The 17,288-nt window shown below is 47.2% G+C and overlaps 5 protein-coding genes across 5 annotated transcripts; 3 read left to right on the top strand and 2 right to left on the bottom strand.

The window, feature by feature from the left end:
* Window positions 1-505: 505 nt before the first annotated feature.
* EV420DRAFT_1621102 (uncharacterized protein) lies at window positions 506-1,140 on the bottom strand (the record flags this gene model as incomplete). Its single annotated transcript, XM_060475657.1, has 5 exons — window positions 506-564; window positions 620-712; window positions 764-848; window positions 890-969; window positions 1,119-1,140. The coding sequence occupies 5 exons, from the start codon at window positions 1,138-1,140 to the stop codon at window positions 506-508; spliced, it is 339 nt and encodes a 112-aa protein (XP_060329546.1).
* Window positions 1,141-3,493: 2,353 nt separating this feature from the next.
* EV420DRAFT_513827 (Alpha/Beta hydrolase protein) lies at window positions 3,494-5,168 on the top strand. Its single transcript, XM_060482424.1, has 7 exons — window positions 3,494-3,874; window positions 3,931-4,086; window positions 4,137-4,254; window positions 4,301-4,532; window positions 4,589-4,764; window positions 4,815-4,896; window positions 4,948-5,168. Exons 1-7 carry the CDS (start codon window positions 3,610-3,612, stop codon window positions 5,047-5,049), a joined length of 1,131 nt encoding a protein of 376 aa, XP_060329545.1. The 5' UTR covers window positions 3,494-3,609; the 3' UTR covers window positions 5,050-5,168.
* Window positions 5,169-11,202: 6,034 nt separating this feature from the next.
* EV420DRAFT_513787 (transmembrane amino acid transporter protein-domain-containing protein) lies at window positions 11,203-13,592 on the top strand. Its single transcript, XM_060482422.1, has 11 exons — window positions 11,203-11,472; window positions 11,523-11,911; window positions 11,964-12,088; window positions 12,151-12,285; window positions 12,339-12,428; window positions 12,476-12,686; window positions 12,735-12,818; window positions 12,868-12,942; window positions 12,992-13,074; window positions 13,134-13,161; window positions 13,212-13,592. The coding sequence occupies exons 1-11, from the start codon at window positions 11,403-11,405 to the stop codon at window positions 13,518-13,520; spliced, it is 1,599 nt and encodes a 532-aa protein (XP_060329544.1). The 5' UTR covers window positions 11,203-11,402; the 3' UTR covers window positions 13,521-13,592.
* On the bottom strand, window positions 13,172-15,700 carry EV420DRAFT_513807 (uncharacterized protein). Its single transcript, XM_060482423.1, has 2 exons — window positions 15,517-15,700; window positions 13,172-15,452 (listed from the first exon to the last, which is right to left on the bottom strand). Exon 2 carries the CDS (start codon window positions 15,435-15,437, stop codon window positions 13,665-13,667), a length of 1,773 nt encoding a protein of 590 aa, XP_060329543.1. The 5' UTR covers window positions 15,438-15,452; window positions 15,517-15,700; the 3' UTR covers window positions 13,172-13,664.
* Window positions 15,701-16,380: 680 nt separating this feature from the next.
* Window positions 16,381-16,937, top strand: EV420DRAFT_1271664 (uncharacterized protein; the record flags this gene model as incomplete). The annotated part of the gene is made up of 4 exons (XM_060467653.1): window positions 16,381-16,538; window positions 16,591-16,670; window positions 16,730-16,819; window positions 16,879-16,937. The coding sequence occupies 4 exons, from the start codon at window positions 16,381-16,383 to the stop codon at window positions 16,935-16,937; spliced, it is 387 nt and encodes a 128-aa protein (XP_060329542.1).
* Window positions 16,938-17,288: the final 351 nt, after the last annotated feature.

Here is a 17,288-nt window from a genome sequence, read left to right as displayed (position 1 = left end):
GCGTTGCTAGAACAATGCTCGAAGCATCTATAGCTGAGCAAGCGAGCGGATGGGAAAAGCTTTGCGTTTTCTCTATGAACAGCAGTCACATTCTCAGTGCAGCGAATCAGTTGAATGTGAGGCCTTTATCGGGACCCGCGGAAATTATGCCTGCCATTAGGCTGAAAGTTGGGGTCTCGGGACTGAGAGTCTGACCAGCAGGGAGATCTTCCAGGAAACATCACTGCTGCAATGCGTATATCTTCGATATCGTTCCATTTATTAGCAGACGGCCGTAGGATATGTGAAGGAAGAGTTGATATTCCTTGATGCATTGATGTATTGATTTCCGAATGGCGTCGGTTCTGGGATCATATAGATTATAACAAGAGTATTACAGTCGCAGTCCCTTATTGTCTTGAACAAGAATTGTTTGATTACACTACTGAATTTACAACAAGGTTTCATACAAATGGGAGTGCGAACAAGCATCCCAAATTTCGAATCCATAGTCCTAATGGGCAGTTTACATGTCTGCCCCGGTGATCGTGAAATTCTGGCTATAATTTCCCGAGTCGCCCCAGACTGTTTGATGTAGTCAATGATAACCCGTAGGCAATAAAAAGAATGGGATGCGCACGGATCAGAGAATAGTCGTCTCCTTGAATGACCCAAGGTACCGTTACCTCGACCCGACCGAGTAGAATATCGAACCCCTCCGCAAGAATTAAAACTGTACATTTCGTTCGGTGCTTGTAGTATCATTAGCAGGGTGAGGGCTCACTGGGGACATCGTGGGTGCCCTTTCGAAGCACGATACGGCCGTACCGGTTGGTGATGTTCACCGGAGCATTGGAGAGGTCTCTGTACTTTAATTAGAGAGGTCGGGAGCTATCAGCGAGAGAGATACTGACCAGGCAACGTTGTGGTGTTGCCTGATCGTCCATACTGTGCCGGCATGCGGATACAGAACAGGAGGAACGAATACATCTCATTTCTCGAGGTCGACGGGCATTGCGAGTGCCATAGCGAAGAGGGAGAGGAAAGAAAACAAGAGAGTCGTGAGTTTCATGATGAGCGTGAAGAACGTGAATGTGGATGTTCTGAGTATCCTTCGTGCAAAGACTGGGTATATATACTAGACCGGACGTAGTAGGGCATAGCGAGCCATGTGTGAAGGAGAAATGCTCATACCACCTGGCTTCACTTAGTCCTAGTACCCTTGTGATTTCGGAATTAATAGCTGCGTACAGGGAGAAAGCGCCTTCCTGAAAGGTCGCCGCAAATGGTAGACGGCGAGCTAAGACGGGAATTATAGCCCAAAGACTGAAGTAAAAATAATCAAAGGGCCTATGCGATATCGCGGAAAGGAACTATATGAAGACCAGGACGAAAATCCCAATGATTTTGTGTAAGTCCTCGGAGGATTTTCGGGCGCCAGGATCGGAAGGTACTTGATGTAGAATGCCTCGAAGAGGCCGAGTACGGTCGATGGTGCACGGATGATGCAAAATAGTTTCCTAGACGGCAGAAAGAAGAGCTTAGACAGAGGAAAAAGCAGCTAGTGCTTGGGCGGAGCAGTAGCCAGATTCCAAGGTAAAAACTGAAAGGAAAGGAAACAGAACTTCAGGGTTTTCCCAATACCTTTACAACCTGCCAGTGGGTGTCGGATCCATCGGATTGGAATCGGATAGCGAGCCGGTCGCGACTCATGATGAGATGCCGAACGGCACAAGGAAACCATCTCGGGCCGAACATCAAGATTCTCCTTTGGGCTTCGTTGTGACTGTGACTGTAACAGTTTCTCTTTTCTTTCTCTGACCATCACTATCTTTATCTTCACTGCGCGTCATTCTTGTCCTTGTACTTCTCTATCCTCGACAAAGTGCTACATTCTCAACTCAGTGCTGTCCCAATCATTGCCCGATTCGCGTTGGCTCACGCTCCATATCGATAAATATTTTGCAGAAACAGTCATGCTCTCGCACCCTGGACAAACTTCGTCTCGCACTTGGCGTAATGCACTCACCATTCATACTTCTGCTCCCTAGCGGCATCTTGTGTACATATCGAAAACTACAGACGAACGATTCCTTCTGCATCTCGAATTTGGTAGCATATATCTTAGACGGCGAAGGGTTTTCACGTACGTGATGTGCTCGCCTTCAATTTTTATTTATGAATGCCCTTTCATACAGCAAAATCTCCCGGTTATCGCTTCAGCACATGGCAGCGACCGTCGCATATACCCCATGATTTTCTGACATCCGCCGCTCAGCAACACGTCATCAAGTTTCGCCGAATGATTCACAAATCACAATGTTCAAATCGATGAATGGCGGCCAGGAATGTAGGGCTCGACCGGATACAGCGGAAATTTTACCTAGTATCGTTTCAATGGTGAGGTTGAGAATAGGGTGATATCTTGGGTCGGCACCAACGAAATGCACGGTATGTAGCTTACCTTTGCTTCCAATAGTGCCTGACTGCAGCGTAGAACCTTTCAGCAAGTGTACCGTTTCCGATTCAATCGAAGTCTTGGCTATGGTGCGTACCATATCTACTGTGATAACGTCTGCTCAACATGTAGTATCCGTAGTTTTCATCTCAAAGCGGCTTGCTGGTGTTTTACTGGTCACGGTCAGGAGAAGATTGAAAGTTCCCACTCCCTCGTGATCCAGCTACAGTATCATCATTCTTCTAGGCGTACCGACATCAGACAGTCCAGTAGGGGCATGATTGATTTTCCAGCGATGGGAGACGGTGCCGTGATCCGTTCTATTTTCGCTTGCATCCCGGCTCAACCAGGGCCTCCTTCTGAGCTTCATATTTCCACGCATGACAGAATCAGAGATATGGTGGTCTCGCCTTTGTCTGCTGATGGACGCCCTGCGTCACCTGTATAGTATCCCTCATCACGTTCAATGATTAGCAACCTTCCGAAAGCCTCCATGGTTAATCATTACGCCTCTTCCCTAGTCGGTCTGACCCCCTTGCTACCCGAGGAGCATTCCGCCGAAAAGTGTACAAGTCTCTTTTAATGATGTTGCCTTTTACTCTGCTCAGGTATATGAGTCTTGGTCAGACCGGTGGACGCGAGGGTGGAGGACGAGGACGCTGTTGATATGTGGCGACATTATTATATGCGGTGGCGTGTGAAGTTCGGTTACTTCGGCTTTGGAGATGGTAGGTGTCCTTTTCTTTTCCATCATCACCTGCTGAAAGAATACATTTACGCAGGTGAACCTTGTGTTTTGTGGTCCTGGAATGATAAGGCCGAATAAAACACTGTTTGTCCTTGAAAGAGCAACCCACATACCGCTTTGAATATCGGCGCGACTCACGCGTGCTTTGATTTCTAATAGATATTCCTCCTTCAACACCACCACCGCCACCATGCTACCAGCATTCTCTCTCTACAGCATCCCAATATGACGGAGCATGCCCGTGATTCATTTCGAAGCTTAGAAAGCCGATATAACCGTAAGGAGGCGTAAACTCACTTTCTCCGTTGTCGGGTGGCGTCGAAAGCAAAAATTTGCCTTTCAGCGGTCCATATATGCGCCCGCTGCCTTCAGCTTCCCACTTCGCAGCGGACCGCTACCGAAGGTTGTCCGCAAAGCCACTCAGATGAAGCTTATTTTCATATTGACGCGGGACCAGGGAAGACCAGGGTTCCTCGCCGACCAGCCTGCTTCTGGTATTAAACCGACACTGTTACTTTCTCTGTCTGTTGAAGCCATCACCATGAAAGTCGACACCTTCACCATCGACACGCACTCATCTGGCAAACCGCTGAAATGTGCGGCGAAACGGTATCGGCCGCATGGGGCTTCGTCCGAGGGACGACCCGCACCCGGGCATATCCTCATATTCACTCACGGCACTGGGTTCCGTACGTCGATCCTTCTATATATTGGTCCCACCGACCCTGATGATCCCATTCAATAGATAAGGAACACTGGGAAGTCCCAATCCTACGACTCTTCACTCATAGCAAGTCGGGCGGAACGAAGGTTTCGGAAGCATGGTCGATTGATTGGCAGACTCATGGTGATTCGGCGGCGTTGAACGAAACAGTGATCGAGGCACCGGATTTCGAGTTTTGTAAGGCTTCCGTTTTTTATATTGAAGCCGGCCCTGACGGGGTTTCATAGCTGAATTTGACTACGCTGAAGCGTGTGCGAATCTGTATAGGACATTTCTTCTCGAGAATATCGAGAAAGGTTTGAACAAGGTGGTGCTCTTGGGACATTCAGCTGGTGCTGCGTCTGCGTAAGACTTTCCCTGTTTACATTTCTCCCTTCTGACCCTTTCACAGGTCCCTAGCGACAATGTTCTGTGACCACCCGCTCTTCGAAGCTTTCATTTTCGTGGAGCCGACAATATGGCCGGCAGAAATGGCCGGTGTAGACGCGCCCGTGTACAAGTACGTCAAGCGGGGCATCCTCACTCGTCGGGATCATTGGCCCACCAAGGCGGAGGCGAAGCGTTACTTTGAAGGTCGTGCGCCATGGAGCTATTGGGATTCGAGGATCCGGGAGATATACGTCGTGCGTATTGTTCCGCCCCGCCGGTACTTGATACTGATACATCTTTGTTATCATAGGAGTACGGCTTGAAACCTGATCCAGTCCGAGGTGGTTGGACACTCAAGTGCACGCCGAAACATGAACTAGCGCCGTTCGCCAATGATCAAAAGGCTGTGGATGTCCTTCCCGAGCTGAACAAGACGATCAAAGTTGTACCTATACATCTCATTTATGGAGGGAGGAATGATATGTTGTATGTTGTGCGCTACCTTCCTATCTTTTTGTGCTTAACTTTCTCTTCAGCTCGCGGAAAAAACAAGACTCCCTACTTGGCGGCGGCCGCAAGTTTGCGTCTGTGACGAGAATCCCGGATGCCGGCCATTTGGTAAGTCTTGCCGCTGTTGATTTGCGGGTGATGATTGATCTGCGGTGACAGGTTGTGCAAGAAGCGCCGGATGAGGTGGCGGATGTACTATTCGGGATATTGAGAAAGCTGGATAGGGCGGCTGGTCATTTTGAGGTTCAAGCTAAGCTGTAGGGTGGGCGATGACGTATTTTATGGAAATAGATTTTTGTATTTATTTTATTGTAGTATTCGAATACACCGGATGCTGTAGCAGCGGACACCTGTATACCTTTCGAGACGGAAAGAACTGATTTTCGAGTTTTGCCCGGCCATTCGAACTTGTCGCTCAGTATGCTACAGTTTATACCAATGCCAGACTTATCATCTTATATTTCGACGCAATAGATCAGCCATTCCGCTTCTTCCTGACCTAAAAAAGGTCATAATTATCACAATTCCCGCAGTTCACTGTTACATTTATCAAACCAAAAATAGAGCACCATTCCTGGGTTTGTTTGGGATTTGTTCTAGTAACTTTATTGAATTTAGGTCGTAGCAGCAGAAAAATAATCGCCAAAGCCCCTTCATTCATGGACAAGTTAGCCAAGTGTGGAAATTGCTTGTCGAATGACGATACTCACATTTAGACGAAATGAAGAACAGTTTTGCGGTCCAAAGACGCGTCAATGGATTACATCCAAACCAGCTCCTCGAGTTTGCGTGGAATAGGTGCTGGTAAGTAACATAGACTTATCAACACAGAATGGCAGATCGACAAAGAAGAAACTTACCGAACGTATTATCCGACTCGAGGAGGACTATTGGGCTATCCAAGCCCACATACCAACCAGGAGTGTCTATTCTGTACGCTCCGGTCGTCAGCGTTGGAGCCGTACTAGGATCAATGGCCCAGGCAAATGATTTTGCCTCCGCTTCCTTCTTAGGAGGACCGTACAAAGCCAACCCATAATCGTCTCTGGCTTTGGAGGCATCACGAGGCGGCATTGATGATGGCGGCGGTGGAGGAGGAGGACAGGACGTCGACCGTTTGGCGTCAGCGTCAACTGGGGGGAAGAGATTCTCGCGAATCTGTTTCTCTGCGTCCATGGGTTCCGATACCGCGACGAATTGATGGTTTTGATTGGCGCTCATTGTGTCCCACAATAGGCCGATGTTGGAGGCTGGAACTAGGTGGTTTCGTTGAGCGTATTCGGAGATTTTCATGAAAAGAGTGTTGGGTGTCATTGTGAGTTCGAAGATGGGAAAGACACCCTGGATGTCTGCTGGGAAGGTCGATGTCATGGTCGCAATTGGGAAACAATGGAGAGAAGGATGATCACGCCGTTTAAGAATAACGTACTGATAATCAAACGATCAACATCTAGAAACGTGGAAAGTAGAAGGTGATGATAGGCTCGATTCTGGAGGTGGTCTTTTCTCCTTCGTGAGACAGGGCACAGAAGAGAATGGTTCAGTTACTCACGAATTCCTCTGAAGACAGGAGAATATTTTTAAAGGAACAATAATTGTTCCCTCGACTATTTTCCTCGGGGGGAACGCGTTTGATGTTCGCACATTCCACACGTTTTGTGATGTGCTTATAGAGAGGGGCAAGCGGAGTTGTTTCTCAAGATATTTGGCTTGTGTATGTCGGACCGTGACGAGGCCTCAACCGGCCATGTACCAGATATACGAGTCACCCTTGACGAAGAAATGGACGACATCTCGAGCTGAGAATGCATCGCATTAGACGCTGGTCCTTTCAGACGCCTCAAGGGCAACAGATTTTTATAGCTGCCGAGAGCCGCCTTCGGAAAGAACTTCATTTAACCGAGCGTTGCAACGAGGCAAACGCACCATATTCTCGGAGCCAAAAAGCTCTGTTCATCATTGTCAGATATAAAGCAGCACCAAAGTACCACAATGGCGTATCATGAGTCAGAATGCAGCCTTTGTTCACGAAGAAGAGTAGGTATGCCCTTGCCATCCTTCGCCTGAGTCGAATCCCCGGTAAATGACTGATTGAGATTTGTCGACGAGGTATAGATAGTGATATTTTCTTTCAGTCCAGTCATTGTTTTGACGCGTTACTGCAATGAATGACATGTATACAGTTGTGGACAATCAAAGACGACAATTTGCTTTCCGGCTAAACCAGATTTTCTGGGGCAAAAATAAGTTCAGAGTCAGAAAGCCAGAGGCCGAAAACGTCCAAAAAACACCCTCCGAAGTTTTTCCCATGACATTTTTGCGGTGCCAAAATTTTGGACCAAAAAATCGAATTGTGTGTACCCCTTTTGGCCTCGCTGGCAGACATCACTCAGTCATTCGACTCTATCGGCAATATCCATGGCTGGAAACCACACGGCGCTGATTCTGCTACCTTTCAGACATCCCTGTATGCTCATCAGCCAATGACAAATTGAATCTCCGAAGATCCCATTTACTCGGCAAGCATCTTCCGTGAGGCAGCGATATTAATTACACCAGCCCTGTGCCCGGGCCCTTCACTTGAACGCTGCTGAGTGTTACAGGTCACTCAGGTAGCACTTATATTGATGGATAACAGAAGATCTGGATTGCTTTGGAGTACATCTCTAGATAAATGCTATTAAGAGTTTGTGACTTCTGGTTGCTAAGTTCTTCCTCGCTCTTAGTCCCTCGGATCTGGGCCAGGCAAATACCTGGTCCTTCAATTCTCAGACATCAACTCGGCAGCATGATTTCCGAGCCCATTTATATTATGACCCACCTATTTTGAAGCTTTGAAGGCTTGCCCCTGCCTTCCATGACGGCCGGTTTGTGGGCAAACGGCTCGATAAAATTTAATGATCTTGACGCCATCGGATGTGGATTTTGAAAAGGAGTTGATTGCGCTATCTCCGAAGTTTTTCCCATGACTTTTTGGGGGTACGCCAAATTTTTGGGATAATTTTCGGTCAAAACTCACATTCTGCAAAATCGGCTCGTGCAAATATCTTTATTAAGTCTACATCTTCACTTTGATGCAAAAAAACCTGGCTGTTTACCTGACCAGGGTCCTTCTAAAAATGGGTCAGATTTTTTGTCGTCTTTGATTGTCCACAACTGTACGCCTGAAGAGATACGACCTCCGGTCGAAAAACCTTAATCTGAAATCTATGCCAAGAAGGAAGTTGCAAATTTGATACTGATAAGCGGCGTTCCCTACAGTGCGCTTTCGTGTGCTCCAATTAATCTACTAAGTTTCAATATCAGCACTGAACAGTGGATCTCAAAGCAGTTTTGCGAATAGTCACTACCCTCAGATTGTCCAGAAGCTCTCGAGAGTAATCACGTTTGTGTTACTTTCATGAAAGATGGAAGCATTCAATATCGGGAGAACAAAGAGAACGTGTAGGATGGCTAGTAGCTTGAAGTGGTGTTGATGGACAGAGTCAAAGACAAACCCGGAGCTTCACTCCCACGCCACTTACGCGTCAAGCTCACCACGTGAAATGCACCTCGGGCCGGTCCTTTTCCCGGACTGGGATTTTACATGGCAGCTCTCTGTCTTTCCATGATGCTGCACCATTTTCGCCTATAGCACGAGTCCCTTGCCCTTGTCAAGGAAGATATCACTCTCCTTTGGCTTTGAGGAGATCACCTTACCCTCGAAGTTGCTAGTGATATCGTTCAAGGAGCTGACAATTTCGCAGATCTCCCCAGTTCATTTCCTCTCATTTCATGTATCCTTGCAACCTCCATTGGCATTTATCACTCTGTAAAGCCATTGCAGCGTGACAGCCACATTTCTTGACCCTCGTTATCCCGTGTCGACATCATCTGCAGCTGATGTCAGCGAGGCGCAGCTGGTCTGCGACGAAGGATTACGGCAGTCGGAAGGATTCAGAGGGAATGCGCATATTCGCTGTCATTTCGGACTCATGCACTAGTAGATAATGTTGCTACGACTGTCATTACTTCTCACAACGAGCCATCGAGGTTGGTAGGAGTAGTTTACTTCTATTTACCTGAGCTGTATTAGCGGAGATGGCCAATCAATCCAGTTTTCCAGTTTTCGATTGGTGTCGTTCGTAAATACGGACATCCACTTTTGAAGCTTCAATGTTATATCGACTGCATAGTATCGATGATTCTTCGAGGGAAGCTCAGGCTGCCTGATTCCCAATATATTGTCCGCTGGCAGAACTTCAGGTAGCTCTCGCCGGAGTCAGGTCGAGAGACGTTGCTCAGCCTGTACATAGAACACCAAAATGTGTAGAGAGGTGAGCACCGGCAATTTGAATTACGGAAAGAGGTGTCAAACATTGAGCGTTGGAACGGCTCCGCTAAGACCCTATCATCGGAGAACGCATAGGAGCCACAAAAAAATCTGGATAGGAAAGTCAGCTTCTCCGATGCACGAGATCTAGTCTGTAACTCGTGCTCTTTCTCGATTTTTTTGAGTGACCCAACGCCACAAGAGTGAAGTCACTCTATAATGCGTTCATTGATACGATTGTCTGTCAACGCCGTCTCGACTCTTATATTAGTATCTACGCGCTTGGTTTGGAGATCTGAGCAGTATGTTCCTCGATTCCGCACCTTTGAGAGTTACATTTCCGAGGACCAGATTTCCCAGCGGTATGGAAACGAAGGTCTGCTGATATACATTACCTGTTCATCGGCAAATTATGAATCAGCTTCTATTGATTGTGACGCCACACGAAATATTCTTCTGGGATCGGTGAGGTATCCGTAAGTATCAGGTTTCCTTCATGCAAATTTTCGCTTCCATTATCACCGAATTGCCTCCCACGAAAACAGACCATATTTCCTTGTGGTAGCCACATCGACCCGTGTCCACCGCATCTACAGTTACTGCTATGTGATATTTCCGAGACTGCTGAATGTTTTGGAGGGCATGCCAGGCGGTCGCATAGAACTTTGGTGTCTATACTCCAAGGACATGCTCTTCTTCCCACAGAGCCCCTGATACCGTTTCAGCATGTCATTTTCAGAAAGGATGCAACACATCCACATACTTCCATAATAATTACAGTTCTCACGATGGATGGCTTGATAGATCAGGGCGTAGTGTTTATCCCGCGTCCAAAAAGCCAGCATTCTCAGAAGTCGTCTGGTCACGAGTTTCGCACTGGACTCATCCATAAGGTCTCGGCCTGTCAGTTAGTCGGCCACAGACCGTAGACGACCGTTGGGAGTTCTAATGGACGCACCCAAATTACCGCACGTTACCTCGTAGCACACGTTGTCGGTGATACAAAGAGAGAAGCGGAAGTCACTGTGTATACAGAAGGGTCACAAGAACAGGCGTTACCGTTGTCCCTCGGACAGTCTCGCTTCTTTTTCACAGTGTTGATTAGGCGGCACGACGGACTATCGTTGAATGTGTTTCGGGAATAGTACTGAGTTAAGCGGAATCTGACTGCAACTAATGGCAAAGATCCCTCCCTAGGTTATGTGAAGCTTTCCCCGGTTGCCGGGTTGCGTGCATACTGCATATATAATGATCAGAAGGTGTGCCGACAGTCAAACTTAGTACCGAGCTGAGGATACAGGTAGAACTATTGAAATGTGTCAGATTTTGCCATCATTTACCCGTTCACAATATGCATAGGACCTCTCCGTCGTGCCGAAAACGGCAAATGCATTTGACGCGACTGGACGCGACGTTAGTCACGTGCTGAAATTTGTGTGGACGAACCGGGCCGATTCACCTTTCCTCCCATTCTCAGTTCTGATCAACGCGACCACTGCTAGGCAACCGCGTACTGATGCGTTATTCGAAGACTTAAATACTGGCCAAAAGTATATTTCTTTCTCAGTTCTAAGTAATACTCATTTAATGCCAGAGACCAACCAGGGACATGCAAATTCCGCCCAATTCCTAAATCCTGACTCATGCGACCTGCAGCGGCAACATCCATTGCAACCAAGCAAACGTCACAGGTTGGAATTTTTACGATAAGTAAGTAAATTTCTGTGAGGTGGAAAATATATATAAGGCCTGTGAACCAACGTGCGTACTCTCAATCTATATATACACCGCTATTCTTAGGTCTTGTTTCCAGGCCGTTCGAGCGGTCTAAGAAGGTTCGTGAATACTACGATATTCTTCTTACACAGCGCTTTCCAGATTCGAAGCGGGATCGTTAACATTGAACGGTACTTGGAAGGCTGGAAGATTCGGGGAACTGCGCCACGTTCTTGCTGCGCCTTCACTGGGCGTCCATCAAATCCTTCTTCTGTTTAGATGCCCTCCTGTAGATAATTTCTCAAGCTTGTCGGGATACATTGGCTTAAGAGAAATCGTCTCTGATCAGATGACCCTTCTCTTAGATGCGAGCTCCCTTCCAGCTCCGATGTATGTCACTCAACAATCGCGTCATCCTGGCCGATGAGGGATTTTTGGTGCGCCGAGGACTGCATCTACCTAAGAAGGGTCACGAGGAATGCGAGGTGGATAGGCTTCGTGGGACACTTGCGTCTGAAGTACCCTTCTGGGTTTACCTTTGGAGCCATATATAAGGATGCCATGAGACACCCGTTCCGAGCCCATCATGTCCATTGACAGTTTGAGCGACTTTATCGTTGACTTTCCACGGAGTATAATGGACCAAATAGAATCCTGTAAGTTGTTTCATGCCACTTGTGCTCTGTCGGCTCATCCATACTTTCAGATCAAAACTCTCAGATTTTTGTAACGGACGACGGTCTTCCATCTGTAACCAACCTTTCTACCTCCTTGTATGAAAGAGAAATTGTATCAGTCGCAAGCAGGGACTTTCAACACTCGCAGCATACCACAGACCAGCAACGAAGACTTTCTGGAGGGTTCTACCAAGATGCCCTCCCCTCCCCTAGAACGTTTCCAGGCCCTGTTACTCCGACGGCAAAAATAAACGACCGAACGCCTCTCTTACGCCCAGCGGGATTTTCGCCTGACATCGACCACCAAGTTCCGCTTCCAAGATACTTTCTTTCTGGATCCTATGACACACCTACCGTGTCGTCTGATGCGTCGATCGCATCTCTCGATCTCGGAGGGAAAAGCAGTTTTGGGCAAACCGTAAATGCCTGGCTATGGAATTCGCTGCATGAGCTTATGCGCTTCTTTACAGCTATTTAATTCCATCGCAGTCTTGCTGGGAGTAGGAATGCTAGCCCAGCCTCTGGCGTTTGCTTATGCAGGATGGGTGGCGGGAACCATTCTCCTTGTTTCATTCGGTTTCATAAGTTGCTACACGTTCGTATTACCTCCCTCTCCTTACGCCGCATCGAGACTAACAATCACTTGACCTATCAAAGTGCCAAAATTCTGGCCCGCATCATTCGCTCTGAGCCCCATTTGAAGCTCTACACGGACATCGGACGAAGAGCGTTTGGTACACGTTCGACACTGGTTATTAGCATCGCATTCTTCCTTGAACTTTTTTTGTTAAGGTCAGCTGCCGCATTGTTTGTATCGTAAGTTTTATAACCTCCTGTGATGTTAGTGTGCTGTTGGTAACGCTTTACGCGGATTCCTTGGAGTCATTGATTCCGGCGTATTCTTCCGTTACCTACAAACTCTTGGCTCTAGTGATGTAAATCATTTCTACAGCGCCTCGAGTTGTCGGCTGACCAGTGTTAGATTAATACCCACTCTGTTCTTTCCGCTATCCGCCCTTTCGTATACATCAATACTGGGCATTGTTTCATTACTTTTGATCCTTGTGGTTGTATTCATCGATGGTGTTTCGAAGTCTGATGCACCTGGAAGCCTGTGGTCGCCGGCTGAGACGTTCCCAGGTATCGATGGCTGGAGTCATCTCGGAAAAGCATTTGGGTTATTCATGGCAGGGGTGGGGTGACTATATCGTTCAATGGCACTTTCTAACATGAGTGTTTAGTTTGCAGGACACGGGGTCCTACCCTCTCTCGTGCACGACATGGAGGACCCTTCTCAATTTGATACCATGGCGAACTGGGCATTTGTACGCATCTTTCGAAGCGGTCGTGCGAAGAGAGCTCACACGGTTACAGTTCTTTTCGACCTTCATTTACTTATTGATTGGTGGCGCCGGATATCTCATGTTTGGAACGTCCGTCAGCGAGGAGGTGAGTCGATTGAGTGACACAGTTATTTGAATTTAATAGAGGAAGATAGGTCAGTAGAGATCTTCTCTTGACTTCCGGCTATAATGCCGTATTAAACAAGATTTGCCTGTGGATGCTTGTGGTTAGCCCGCTGTGAGCATGATCCATTATATTCTTATTTAACCCTAACTGACCTTCAATTGCTCCCTCAGATCTAAATTCGCCTTGGTCGTACAGCCCGTGGGTCCATTAAACGTTAGGTATAGTACCGGGAACTAATCGATCCTTAGCTCAACGCGACAATTGAAAAGTTGTTCAAATCACAAAACAAACCAACATGTCAGAATCTACACCAGCGACTTTTGGACATCGCCCAACGTCTATCGATTACTCTCCTGACTGTTGCCGTCTCCATCATAGTGCCTGACTTTGGACGGGTCACTGAATTGATGGGATCCTTCTCTGCCTTCTTAATTGTTGTGATATGCCCCATTGGCGCAAAAATGGCCATTACACGCACATGTGGCTTCTTTGATATTTTCGTACTAGGCGTGTCGGTTCTGATGGGAACATGGGGGACAATCACTGCATTTCTGTGATATCTACCTACTCATTGCGTGCATTTTGGCCCGAGATTCTACTAGTTTGTGTTAAAAGTCCATTTCCGTTCCTTTATTACGGTTACTACGATGATAAAACTACCGCCCATCATTGAACTACTTTCCAAAATTTGTCGTTGTCGTTTATATCGAGTTCCATTCCTCCAAGAATTCCAGTCCGCCTTTTCTCAGGCTCCTCAGCCGTTGATGCGTTGCTGGTGCCAGATTGATGTGCCGCTCTAGCTTCCCGAGAGTAGCTCGCTGTAACGGAGTATCGCATCCTCTACGAGACTCAATCATATCCATCACAGTGGTTTCGTCTATATCCTGAGTCCAAACCAACTCAATGGACTTAAGACAGGGGAGAAACGGTAATCCGGATGGTGGCGCCGTAAGCTGGTATAAAAGGTGTTCGTCGATGGGACACAGTAAACGATGTGGTGGCGTGTCAGGTAGCTCAAAGTCATTGGGATTCGGGTCATGGATAATGAGAGACCCCAGCTGTGGAAGATCTTGCAGGATCCTGATGATATCCATTCCCGAGATTGGTATCGCGGCAAAGGTAATATGCTGTAGCCTGGATGCGGAATAACAGACAACGTCTAAGATTGGACCAATACCAATGACAGCATCGTTGTTGTCTTCTTCATCATCAAACTCTGGGTGATAGATCATGTGGAGAGTATCTAGGTTCTTGAAGCGAAGGCCCTGGAAAGGTTTTTCTATGAAGGAGCTACCAGACAGGTTCCATGTTAAGCGAGAAACAAGGTTCGACGTCGGCGCCATAATTTGGGGGGGATGGCCCACCCACAACACTGTCACTCTGGATAGGATCCTCAGACGCCCTAAGTTTCCACAGCGACGAGGTCTGTCTATGTAAACCATGAGATCACGGATATTAGGAAATGCAGTCATCGCAGTGAATAAGCATTCAATGCCAAGACATCGGTCGATGCGCAAAGCAGTTATCTGTGCGCGGAAATGCTGTGAATCTGCAACAGAGGGGAACTGTGTCTCTTTAGGATCATCAAAAGCAAGAGATGTGAGCTTCGGGGCGTTCAGGAAAGCAGGATAATTCCACAAGGGCATGCGGTCCAAGGAAGGAATCGTTAGGTTCTGTAACTCGCTGAAATTGGGTAGGGCGCCTTCCACTGGAGCAAACAGCATTTCAATGTCCTCGTTTTTACAGAGCATACGCGATAAGCGGATACGCTGCCACCGAGCTTCATGAGCACGAAGAATAGGGACAAAACTCTGTGCCCAGCTCCAATCGGGCTTGTCACTTTTCTTGGGTCGACGTTGAAGGTCAAGGGTGCTCCTCTTTCCGCGGAAAATAATGGTAAGAGGCTCACTTCGAGAGCGGTGGAGGTACAAACGGAGTACTTCCTCGCGTCCGTAGATAACTGAGTAACTTTGAGCTTGTGTTGTGATGGCGATGGTGGACCATAAACGTGGGTGCGAGAGTGCGTTCTCCCGCCATGACCTACAAACGCTCGCTATTCGTAGAGCCGTGGCAGGATATGTGCCAGGGGCGAAGGATACGCTCTCTTCAAATATGCAAGAGAGGAGTTCGGGGGGAAGGTCATAGATGGACGTGGATGAAGGATGTCGACGTGAAGAGTAAATTTGGATAAGCGATTTACAGTGGCGGAGTTTCTCAATGAATAAAATGTTATCATCGGAATACAATGAAGCCAGATGATCTTTTTCGTAATGCGAAACAACGTCGAGTGCTCGTGATAAGGCGTTGATAATATCGGATAAGGAAACCGAGGGCGAGGGATCTTGATTATATTCCGCTAGAGCATTTTGATGCAAAGGAAGATTTATATCCAGAGAGTGATGGCCGGAAGGATTCTCGTAGATAGTCTGTAGAGTGTGTCGGATCGCCTCTGCGGCGTCAGACAAAGAAACCATGGCTTCAAAAGCAATCTATACAAGACGAAGTCAAATATGAGCCCGATCAGACTTTATTGAAGATAATCAGAGGAAGTACCTTTACTTCGACGCGAAAAGATATCAGTGATTTCCACCGGGTGGCACGGACGCGTTTTCCAGCAGACGCGTCAGGCGGGTGAGGAGAACAGCAGCTTGCTACAACAGGTTTCGCAATAATTCCGAAGTTATTTGAACGTAGGATGTGGTTGAAGCTCTAACGATTAGTCACGGGTGGCCTGTGGTGGCGGTCAACATAGAACGGTGCCAGAGCTAAAAATAGAAACCTCCGCTTTTGTCCTAGTTCACGTGGGCGTGGTACCTTTTTCTGGGTTTTTCTCGTCTTTTGCTGTTGTCGTTGACATTCCTTACCATCTGCGTCATTTTCTCCTATTAGCTTCGTCTGGGGCTGAAGCAGAAATTCGCGGTCATCATTCTAATTGCTCTTCAAGTTGCATTTTCCTATCGCCAATGCGCCGAGACAGTGGCAGAATGGACACCCTTCTTAGTCTTTTCAGACTTTTCAATATTTTCTAACCCGCTGGCACATGTCTACTCTGTAACCGAAATCTCTCCGAGTACTAGTACAACCGTTCGTATTTCCGTCTTGGGCTTCATATCTAGGGTTCATTTTTCTGATACCGAAGGACGCACAGGCACGCTGACCATCTTTACTGGAGTCCTTTGGCTGTAATACCCATATCAGCCTCTTTGTCTCATGATGTGGCAATTTTCATCAGTGATCTCTTCTATCGGTTCATACAATTGATAATTCTGACGTCACGAGGGTATTAAGGCTAGGTGATATCAGCAGTCCGGACTTACACGCGGATCATCATGCCCTTGGGTATATATACCATGTACCTTCGCGGGGACACTCGTCTCTCCGTCAACCATCGATAGGCACAATTCCTTCACGCCCATCATGAACTTCACGTCCCTCTTACTTACTTACCTTTCCCTCTTCGCATTGGTACTCGCAGGCCCTGTCAACCTGGACGAGCGAGACGTCTTCGTCCCTCCTATCCTGTATCCACACTCTGGCACCGTGTGGACAATTAAGCAGCGTCACAATGTTACCTGGTTCGCATTTCTTTCTCTGAGGATTCGTTCAACCTCACTTATGAGCGTACAGGGACACCTCCAATGCTCCTGTGAATATCACAAACTCCAGAGGTTACATATTGCTGAGAAAGGCCAACAGAGCTACTCCTCGTGCGTTATCGGTTTATCCATCGATATGAGAATATCGGCTTAAGAAATGAAACGTATAGTGATCCTTGCGGAAGGGTTTGATATTCTACTCGGTCGAATCGAAGTAACGGTGCCTTGGGTTATTCAAGGAGATGACTATTCTCTAGTTCGTGCGTATAAATCAATATTCATTGTATGGCATGGGCATTTCATTGACCACCCTTGGCAGTGTTTGGCGATTCCGGAAATTGGAGCGATAACTTTACGATCACTGGGGCGCTCATCTAAGTAGTTGATTCGGGTGTGCCTTCGAAGTTTTGAGCAATCATGCGGAAACTGATTCGTAAAATTGAAGTATTGATTAAATTTGTTGTAATTTTAGTGTTATCAATGTACGGTGGCTTTTGCGTAATTAATTTTGTTTCCATCCTTGAGCCGAAGGCTGCGGATCATATATGGCGCTGTTTCTACCAACGAGAAGAATTTTGGACATATGAATAATCGTCGACTCTCGGTCAGAGTCTCGGAAGCACCATATATGGACCTCGAGTATCAGTTCCTGATTTTTTGATACACCCTCCAACTACCATTATTGAGCATCGATTTCGACACGGGGAAAGGAAAACCATCGCAATTTAT

Source organism: Desarmillaria tabescens, assembly GCF_030435595.1.
Source record: "Desarmillaria tabescens strain CCBAS 213 chromosome Unknown EV420scaffold_22, whole genome shotgun sequence".
NCBI classification, from domain to species: Eukaryota; Fungi; Basidiomycota; class Agaricomycetes; order Agaricales; family Physalacriaceae; genus Desarmillaria; species Desarmillaria tabescens.
The sequence above is the reverse complement of the archived record's forward strand: the minus strand, read 5'-3'. Positions and strand labels throughout refer to the sequence as shown.

Bases quoted from the DNA above. Each gene is read 5' to 3' on its own strand.
- EV420DRAFT_513827 (XM_060482424.1), top strand. From the start codon at position 3,610: ATGAAGCTTATTTTCATATTGACGCGGGACCAGGGAAGACCAGGGTTC. The intron at 4,255-4,300 runs GTAAGACTTTCC...ACCCTTTCACAG, and splicing joins TCAGCTGGTGCTGCGTCTGC to GTCCCTAGCGACAATGTTCT. The intron at 4,765-4,814 runs GTATGTTGTGCG...CTTTCTCTTCAG, and splicing joins GGAGGGAGGAATGATATGTT to CTCGCGGAAAAAACAAGACT.
- EV420DRAFT_513787 (XM_060482422.1), top strand. From the start codon at position 11,403: ATGTCCATTGACAGTTTGAGCGACTTTATCGTTGACTTTCCACGGAGT. The intron at 12,687-12,734 runs GTGGGGTGACTA...ATGAGTGTTTAG, and splicing joins TTGGGTTATTCATGGCAGGG to TTTGCAGGACACGGGGTCCT. The intron at 13,162-13,211 runs GTGGGTCCATTA...ATCGATCCTTAG, and splicing joins TCGCCTTGGTCGTACAGCCC to CTCAACGCGACAATTGAAAA.
- EV420DRAFT_513807 (XM_060482423.1), bottom strand. From the start codon at position 15,437: ATGGTTTCTTTGTCTGACGCCGCAGAGGCGATCCGACACACTCTACAG.